This window comes from Bactrocera latifrons, unplaced genomic scaffold (genome assembly GCF_001853355.1).
Source record: "Bactrocera latifrons isolate USDA-ARS-PBARC rearing strain unplaced genomic scaffold, ASM185335v1 scaffold_27, whole genome shotgun sequence".
Taxonomy (NCBI): domain Eukaryota; kingdom Metazoa; phylum Arthropoda; class Insecta; order Diptera; family Tephritidae; genus Bactrocera; species Bactrocera latifrons.
Window position 1 is genome coordinate 1,414,570 of NW_017536296.1, and position 9,618 is coordinate 1,424,187.

The 9,618-nt window shown below is 36.9% G+C and overlaps 1 protein-coding gene across 1 annotated transcript; it reads right to left on the reverse strand.

Annotated features, from left to right (window-relative positions):
• Window positions 1-7,128: 7,128 nt before the first annotated feature.
• LOC108969885 (odorant receptor 88a) lies at window positions 7,129-8,625 on the reverse strand. The gene is given in 4 exon segments (XM_018934870.1): window positions 7,129-7,212; window positions 7,279-7,434; window positions 7,536-7,737; window positions 7,799-8,625. Coding segments are annotated over 4 exon segments (1,269 nt in total).
• Between the last annotated feature and the right edge of the window lie 993 nt (window positions 8,626-9,618).

The window sequence follows — 9,618 nt, forward strand, 5'->3', positions numbered from 1 at the left end:
AACGCGGGACAGTCAAGAAGAAAGTGTTGAGTTGTTTTCACTTCATCTTCTTAGATACAGATTCTGCAGATGGCATCTGGTAGGATTCTCAGCCTTACTGCTTGAACGCSAACAGAACAATGCCTTGTTAAAAGMMCCACASTTAGGGAGAGGCTAGCCTTACTGAGAACAAAGAGAGCATTAGATCTCTTGCAATCGATCCTGGGTCAAAAGGCTTTTGTGACAGCGCATGTACCGATGGTGATGCAGCGCTGGCCAAGCTTCCCTGAAGTCCGGTTATCTGGTAGTAGAACACAGGATGATACGGCAGCAGCGACCCACTCCCATTTTACCGATATGTTTTAGGGTGCCTTTTATTGCTACCTCATCAGCTTAAACAGTTTCTTGCGAGTCCGCTGTGACCTTGCACCCATACCTGTCTTACCACAAACACACTCGATGCTATTTATAGAGAGGTTAGGCACTCTTTGACCAGCCATGAACGCACTGTTAATGAGTTCAATGCTAGTATCGCCGCTTTGCWATCTGAGTGGACGGCCACTTCTCTGAAGGAGGCTGCACTCCGGGGCAGTAAATCTACTGCTATCTTAATAGCTGTAAGCTCGATCTGGAAGACACTCCAATAGTCAGAACTTCTGAAGCTGGAGTTGATAGAGAGCCCCTGAAAATAAACCCTTCTACCAACATTTCCGTCAAGCTTTGACCCATCTGTAAAGAAGCTCACTGTTTCTCTCCTCCAACGCCTTCTTCATACCCACAACATAAGCCATCTTCTGCAAAAAGTTTTTTATATTTTTCTTAACTGGTCTTTCTTTTAATCGGTGCAGGCCCACTGTTCTTCATACAATAGAAACACCAATATATTTTGTTACGTTTTTAACAAGAGGGCAATAAGTCGGTGCTGGTCTGTTGAGAGCCGGTGCCTAACGCAAAAACTGCAGAATATGAAAAAATGCATGAATATTTTAAAAAAAGAGAAGTAAGAATGTGCTTGAACGATGGCGTATTATTAAATATGGCGGCTAGCCACAATATATGCGCACATTCTACATACTTATATGCATATTTATATGTACGTTCTTATATAGTCGTATATGCATACCTAACATGCATCACTCATATGCCAATGCTTTTGTTTTTTCTACTTCTTTTAGCTTTTTTTTACTTCTATCTGCTTCATATATATTTTCGCATTTAAATTTTTCATACTCTGCATGCTATTTCTTTCGTTGCTTTTTTTAACGCCAAGCGCCGCAACTTGGCGTTGCACCACGAGTCTTTCGGCTTCAACGCTGGTTGGATGGAGTGTGTGCTTTTATGGAAACATGCACACTTGCGGTGTGCCATGCATTTTTTATTTATGCACATGCTTGCTATAGTATTCTTTAGCATATGTTTGTGGAGAAGGTGTTGTGCATATTAGTGGGAACAGCAAGATAATAAAGTTTAGTTACAAATTTTTAAATTAAAGTTAGACAATGTTTTAAAAGCCTTCTAAAAATTATTTTAAAATTATTATTGTGTGGAGTTGCCACACTTTTGCTTTTGAATTTTAATTAAAAGTTAAGTTAGTTGTTAAACTGTTGAATTAAAAGCGATTTTGAAATGTAATTAAAAGTTAAATTTTGCAAATATGTAGTAGTAAAAGCTTTGTACTAAGATCAATTTCTAAAGTTGTCACTTACTTAAAATAAGGAACTTTTGAATTTGAATTATAAGTTATATAAGATTGGTCGGAAAATTGTAGATTTACAAGTTTTACTATTTATCTATAGACTACCAGCTTCAAGGTAAATGTAGTTTCAATAGTAGTTTTTATGAAGTTGCCATCTGATTTAAAATAAAATCTTTCTGAAATTGTGCAAGCGGTCGGAAACTTGCAAAATTTTACAATTAAAAGTTTTAAAATAAAATTCGCTCCCGAAATATTTATGGAGTTGCCACCTATGTAGAGAAAATAATTTTTGAAATTCAATAATAATTGATTATTTGTAAAATTATGTATGAAAAAACTTTAAATTCTTGTAAAGAGTAGAAGTTACACACAAATTAGAACTGATTTGCCACCTTTATTAATATTTTAATAGCATTAGTAATTTAAAAATTCAACAAAAAAATGTAGTATGATTATGAATGTGATATGACAATTATTCCAAAAATATTGCTGCAGGCGTTGCCACCTGATATTTGTATTCAAATAAGTATATAATCAATTAACTAAAATAATGTTTTAGTAAAAGTAAAAAATTATTCTTGAGGCTATAATTTGAATATTTTTAACTTTGTACTGAGAAGTGAAATAAACTTCAAATTCTTTAAGTAAATTATAAAATATTCAAGCATTTTAAAGCCACTATAACAGAGTGTACTAATTAATATGCTCAAAACTGTACTTGCAATGTTAAAAATACATTAAAAAAAAAAACTTATAATGAAGGCCTTAGAATAAATGCACACAAGGCATTTACTTGTTGTACTAGTTCTTTGCACTATTTTGCGTTTTTTTCTATACTCTTTTACCTCTTTCATGTTTATGGGGCGTTTTCCCTARTGCTTATAAGGCTAAGCGAAAGTCTTAGGTGTGAGTAGGAGTGTCTTTCGTACTGCTATAAGCTGTATAGCTAAAAAAAAAATAGTAAAATGATATTAAAGGGTTTTGGCTTGCCTGATCCAAGGTTTAGAGCGTCACTTGAGCCTAGCGTTATTTACTCCTATGCATTTATTTATTAATTTAATTATTTAAAGGTTAGTTTCCAGAGCCAATGGCATAAAGGCATAAAATTATAATTATAATTAATATAATTAAGTCAACTAACGAACTTTAAGTAATTAAATTCCCCGCTGGTTGACCGCCATTAAACTGATAGCATAATTGTACCCTGAACAGGGTTAAGCTTGTAAGATTTAAAGAGAAACGGCGGAGGCACAATAAAATAAGCGTGAATATCCCTATCGGATAGGCGTGACGATCAGAGTCGATTTAACCGTGGTCATCTGCATGTCTATTCGTCTGTTTGAGGGTTATGTCAGGTGATAAGATTCTTAGGAAGTGAGAAAGTTTCATGGTTAATTCAATCTTCATCGGAGAGAATTTCTGTCAGGCGGTTGAGGCGAAAGTTTCAACCTGTTCGACAGTCCAATTCAGTCAAGGAGTCCCAGCTTAGGTGTGAGTTTAGTTATGCGATGAGAGAATATAAAGGAAAGTTAGTCAAAATTGATGAAGAGGAGTGGAGAAGTTTTGTGGCGGAAAACAGGAACGACCCCTAGTGTCAGGTTTATAAGATCTGCCGGGTTCATAAGAGGATATCAGCTCTGTTATCGTCGTGGAGAGAGTGTGTGGGAGTCTGCTAGGTGCATTCTTTCATAGGTCACAGATGCAGATACCTCAAGCACAAGCAAGATACCTGTTCCTCCATTACATGATGGTCCTCAAGTTTCCTGAAGTCCCCTGATATAATCAGGATCGATCCTCGTTCTTACCGGGGCATCATTCTCCTTCCAGTACTTTCAAAAGTACTTCTTCAGGAGCTAACGGGGGTTATGTGGCGGGACGAGCAGTATGGGTTCAGGAAAAGATGTAGTAGAGAGGATGCATAGTTTTATGTTCAGAATGTTGTTAGGGAATATGTCCTTGCTGGGATAGAGTGGTGCAACAASTGGAGGCGTTTGACTGTCTGGACATTACTCTTTGGCGGAGCTACTTTTCGGACAGAAATTTTTCTCTAGTCGGCATGAATGGAAATGTGGAGGTCTGAGTAAATCTTATAGGTATCCGGATGACCTTCTACTTCATCTTTCGACGGCTGCGATGCAGGCATTCACGCTTAGTAGGACTTGTGTGTGTCATTACAGCGGAATTATTGGATTCCCGATGAAGGCGTGGAGGGGGAGGAATATTTRTGAAGCAACAGGCTTCTAGATCATAGAGTCAGTTTTAGAGGGAAAKACTGTTGGGAACTGTAGGGGGAAGTCCTAAAGGTCAGGAAACTGACGAGTACATCGGGTACATTAGGTTTGTTGAGGGTAACACATACTTCAGTTTCTGTCTTGCAGAGCGCCCGATGTACTCGAACATTCCGGAGATAGTGGTATGGGGATTAGTTGGACTGCTAGACTTTTAGATGTTAGTGGAGTGATCTCCACTGGTCGCAATGCCGATCAGTTAGGGTCGTAGGGAGCAGAAGTCCTTAGAATTCGCTACAACCTACTTATGCGTACTGGCCTCTCGGCAAATATCGTGGTGGTTGAGATTAAAACCCGAATTCGGAATAAACTGACACTTTGTGAGTTGAATGTGGAGTTGCATTGCAACCGGGCAGCCAAAGTACAGCAGAGGTTTTATCCAGCAAACCCTCCTAAAGGTAGAATCACTAAGGCTGGGAGTTGCCGTACAAACTGACTTATTTTATGAATATATTTGCATTTGTGTAGGGTATTAAAGTTTTCYGTTAACGTTTTTGCTTGCTTTAATTAACTCCAGTTGCATAAAAATATATTTAGAGCAGTTGCTAAAATCCATAAAATAAAATCGACACCAAATTTATTAAAAACATATGACGGTAATAACCATTTCGAAATATCGTCTCAAAGAACAATAAGGCTTTCATACTACACTCACCACCACACTATATTTCTATTTATATATAGATATATTATATTATATTAATACATTTTTGACTGTGTGTGTGTGTGTGTGTGTGTGGGTCTGTCTGTATGTACATACCTAAGTGGGCATATAAATATAATAACCCCAATTAACTCATTCATATGATGGACAAGTGCAAGTCAAGGCGGATGCTGAACACTATAACTTCTTATGTACCCTGTACCCTCTTCACAAGTAACAAACTTGTACACACACAACAAACATATACACATACAAATATACAAGTAATGCTGCACTCTGGCAACTACCGAAGAAAATGGATAGATTTCTCATTTCATTTTTGACGTCTTCATGTTGACGATGATACTAAAATCTTTGCTGTTGTTGTTGTTGTTAGCGTTATGACTCCTGTTGCTTGTTGCCAATAGCTACGTTGTTGTTGTTGTTGTTGTTTATGCTTTTGATGATGATGTTGAACGGAAATTCAATTCGCCGTCTAACATGATTGCGGCCATGTTTAATCAAATACGTGACTTGTTTTCAATTTCGTTGGACCAAACTGACTGACTGACGGCCAACCGTACAACTTGCCAACTGACGCTATGTAAGTTTGTAGGTAGTTAAATATATGTTCTAAAAACTAAGCAAGTATAAGACATATGTATATACAGACTGGTGTGTTTAGAGAGTTTTCTGAAAGTGTCTGCTGAAAACCTTAATTAACCCATCCCAAATTCGATGAATATTTCTTAGCACTACCGAAAGTACTATCGAATCAATTCGCAGAGATTTTACTAAGAAAGCCTACAGCCGATCCACTGGTGATCTTCTGACAACGTTCTTGAAGCAAAACAATTTCCTTGCTGAAGAAATTTCTAATAAAAAAACGACAAAATCCGCATACAATTTTCCAAAGCCGCAAAAATTATTATTATTCCAAGAGCTCTTCAATGGAGAGTATTCGATCTTTTAGCAAGGTTCGCCACCAGCACACAAGACAAAAACCACGCAGTAGTGGCATAGTGGGCTACATGCGTTTCCTCGAAAAAAAAATTTTTTTTTTCAAAAAAATTTCTCATACAGAAACAGAATTTTTAATATATTAATATCTTTGTAATAGCAGTTTTTGAAATGAAGCAATTAATCGCAATTATTTATTTAATTACTTAATTGTCTAACAGACTGCTGAAACTGGTGACTTAATAAAGGTTACAAAGGAGGAGGAAGGTTTTTTATTTAATTTTTTTATGAGGAATTATAATAACAGAAAAACTATTTTTGTTGAACATGGTTTAACGAAAAGAATAAAACTTGGTATTATACTTACATATGTATATGCCACCACAAATCCCATCAATTTTTTTGCTTCGGCGACACGGCGTCCCAAATAGGCTTTCATAACTTTCGACCGAAGAGACCACGTGCTGCGCGCATTGAAGAAAATATAGCAACCGCAGCGGAGAGTGTACACGAAGATCGTGGAGAGTCGGTTCGAAAAGTAAAATTCTCTCTAGACGAACAAAGAACAACTCTTCTTGAAGTCCCTCATTATTAGTGTTCTGCTAGAAAGGTTCTGCAAGAGATTTTGAGATTTTGCGCGTTGGCCATGGCGAATATCGCTTACGATTCAACAATGAGCTGGGGGAAGCAGAGGAAGAGGAAGACCACCACTCCGTTGGAAGGACCATGTGGAGAAGGACCTGGTCTCGCTTGGAATAGAAGAAGTTAAGGCCCCAGAAGAAGCTTGTCCCTAGTCAGCTCATCAGTCTTGCAGTCTCCTTCAATACTGCCGTGGTCAAGCACCTAAACCAATCTAATCACGTAGTAACTCGATGCTCGTATGAGGAGTGTAACCATCACTTTATCAGTCTTGCGCGCAACTTTGGAAAGCTCAGGGTTATTATCAGAGTGGATTAGATGAAGGGTTTTCTGCTTACCATTGATACTTAAAAACCTTGTTTAAAAGAATCYGCCTTTGGAGGTTGTTATTACTTCGTTGTAGTTGAAGTTAATGTTTTTATTATGAATTAGTTTCTTTAATTGAGATATTTCGACTACTAACAGGTATATTTATATACCACAAGATGCCAACGAGATACTACCCGTTTCCATTCCGCAGTTATTGCGACTAAAGTAGTTGTCCATGGCCAGGGCAGGTATAGGTGTGGATATCCGTATATGTGAAACGGGTGGTTGGAAGCAGTTACCAAGCGATTAAGTACAATACTTTTTGGATCAGAGTAATCAATCTCATTCTAAGATCAGTAGAATCGAACCAATATTGAATAGAATAAAAACCAATATTGAAACTAACCCACATGCAAAGCGTTTTGCTTACCATTTCTGTTCCGAAATTTAGTTTTTTTTAGTCTGTGAAGAGTATCATGAGCGCTTGTTCGACATTTTTTTTTTTTAACAAACAAGATATTTTATTTGAAAAATTTTGCAAAATTTCAGCTACATTCGTTGGTGCAACATTTTTGTAATATTTTTGTGAATAAACAAAACTTAAACATTAAAAGTTATTTCGTTATTCCAACCAACCATAACTTTGTTTAACCCTTTGCCTTCAAAAAAGTTAGCAATTGATAAGCTAACATCATCATCTAAACAGAAAAAAAAAATAAATATTATTATATAATTAAGTGTAAAGCAATGCAKGTTGCACATACATCTTGAAAATGCTTCATATTAACATAGAACATATTAAAAACTGTTAAACGGAACGGTTCATTCGTGCTTTGTATCCACATTAACGTATATTTGCCAAAACGTACCGAGCTGTCATACCACTGCTGTTCGTAAATTCTCTCATTTATGCGGGCAGTCTGTTTCACAAGTTCATATTACGTAATTTACATGTTTCACAAGTTCATATTACATAATTTGCATCTACAGAAGAGCAATAATCGGCAAGGGTTATACTCACCACTGTCTCCAGCATGGTACCCCACTTGGAGGCATCGTAGATCAACCAAACCTCAACGAATAATGGTATAGTATAATTTATGATTTGCAAATTGTTTTTAGCCTCGGTAATTAGAACCACATTGAAACATATGGATATAGCGATGCCCGCATCCGAGGATAATATTGAAAAATTAAACAAGTCATTCAATTCGGTGGCCAAACTAAAGTTGTATGAAACTATAAGATCTACGAAGTTATATAATCATATGGTTAAACACATACCTATTGAGATATTGATGCATATATATGTAGTCGTGTAGCTGCTTGTAGACTCCATCCGCCTTTGCGGGATCCATTGCATCCTGCACATTCATTTCCGCCAAAAGTTTACCCAAATACTCGTAATACATACATAACTGTGAAATTAAAATCACAAATACTTGATCCCAAATAACTAGCATATGGGACGCAGCCGTCGCTAATAGCAGTTCATACAAGTAGATATAGGGATAAGTCGAAACCTTATCCTTAACGCCAAACGGTAACCACGATGCATTCACATGAAATTCTTCGCCCACAGGCGCRTCTGATTTGAAGCCGTGAAATGCCATAAATTTCACAAACGGCATAGAGATGAAGCCGCACACGGAAATTGTCAAAAACGTATGAAGGTAGAAGAAACGCTTTTTTATATAATTATGCATTTTCTCGACTTCCATATGTTGCTGTAAATGTTCGCTACGTGGAAATATACGATCGATAGCATTGTACATTTTCAAGAGTTTACCACGATTTAGTCCCAACATAAAGCCACGCATCGTCATTACCAAGCCCATGCCGAAAACGGCGAAGACTTCCTGTGCTTTAGTGATATCCCTATTGTTGATGGCTATGGCAGTCTTAATGACATTACCCGTGCAGTCCACCACTGCCAGAAATAGCCAAAAGTTTAGTATATTTGATTTCGGTATTACGAAACGTCCATTCACACGCTTAAATTCTACATATTTAAGGCCGAGATAACGTTGATACGGATGCTCAATAGCGCAGAGATCATCGATTGCACAAAGTTTCGATCTCGCGCCAAACGCTTCCTGCTGTGGCGCCATGCTGTCGCCGCGGAGAGGATTCAATAATGTTGWCTGCCTTCGTACCAAATGGGGTTTGTTATAAAAATGAAAAAGTAAGACTTTTATACTGAAAATAATTTCCAAAGTACAGTGRGGTCTATGATATTTGTACTTTTTGTCATAAAAAATTGATTTTTTTTTATTGAGGTAATAAATTACTAGTAAAACACATTTTACTAGTTCAAAGCAAAATATAATTTAAAAATATATTTCCTTACGTGGTGCCTCTATTACCCTTTCGTAGTGCACGTACACTTGAATACTCCCCCACGACAGTTCTGTCGAAGTGAAGAGAATTTATGAAATGCTTGAGGTGCGATATGACCTCAAACCATTCCACAGCACTGATGACGYTTTCTGTTGCACATTAGTGAATGCTCCCTCAATGTCTAGGAATGTCCCAACCACATATTTCTTATGTTCCGGGCTCTTTCCAGTTATGACACAATGACCTATAGAGCAGTGGCTACTCATCTGCYTTTTCCAACGGCATTTTGAGCCCCTATTATCGTGTTTATCGATATACTGCCTCTGAATCATTTCGTGAAATTATTATTTCTAAGAACAAGAATTTTCTTATTTCAAAAGATCACATACAGATAAAAATTACTTTTATTACGCAAGTTTATATGTTATATCATGTGCAGACATGTTCGATTCGCTACTACCACGCTTACTATGTTTGAAAGCTGTCGCTCTTCCTTTGCAAACCATTGTAAGCGCAACAAGAGCATACCTTTCAATTATATGTAAACTGGTATAAACGGTTAATATGCTAGCTCTGTTTGATTATATCAATCAATTGAATTCATGAGAGTTGTTTGTTCGTTTCGCGACACTTGAAGTAATAAACACGCATCGAAAATAAATCTATCATGTATAATTTCACTGAGCTTAGTTYGATAACAAAGTATTCACTGTAATGCAAAAGTTGTCAGTTAATTTGCTAATAGTATAAATACTCAATTTAGT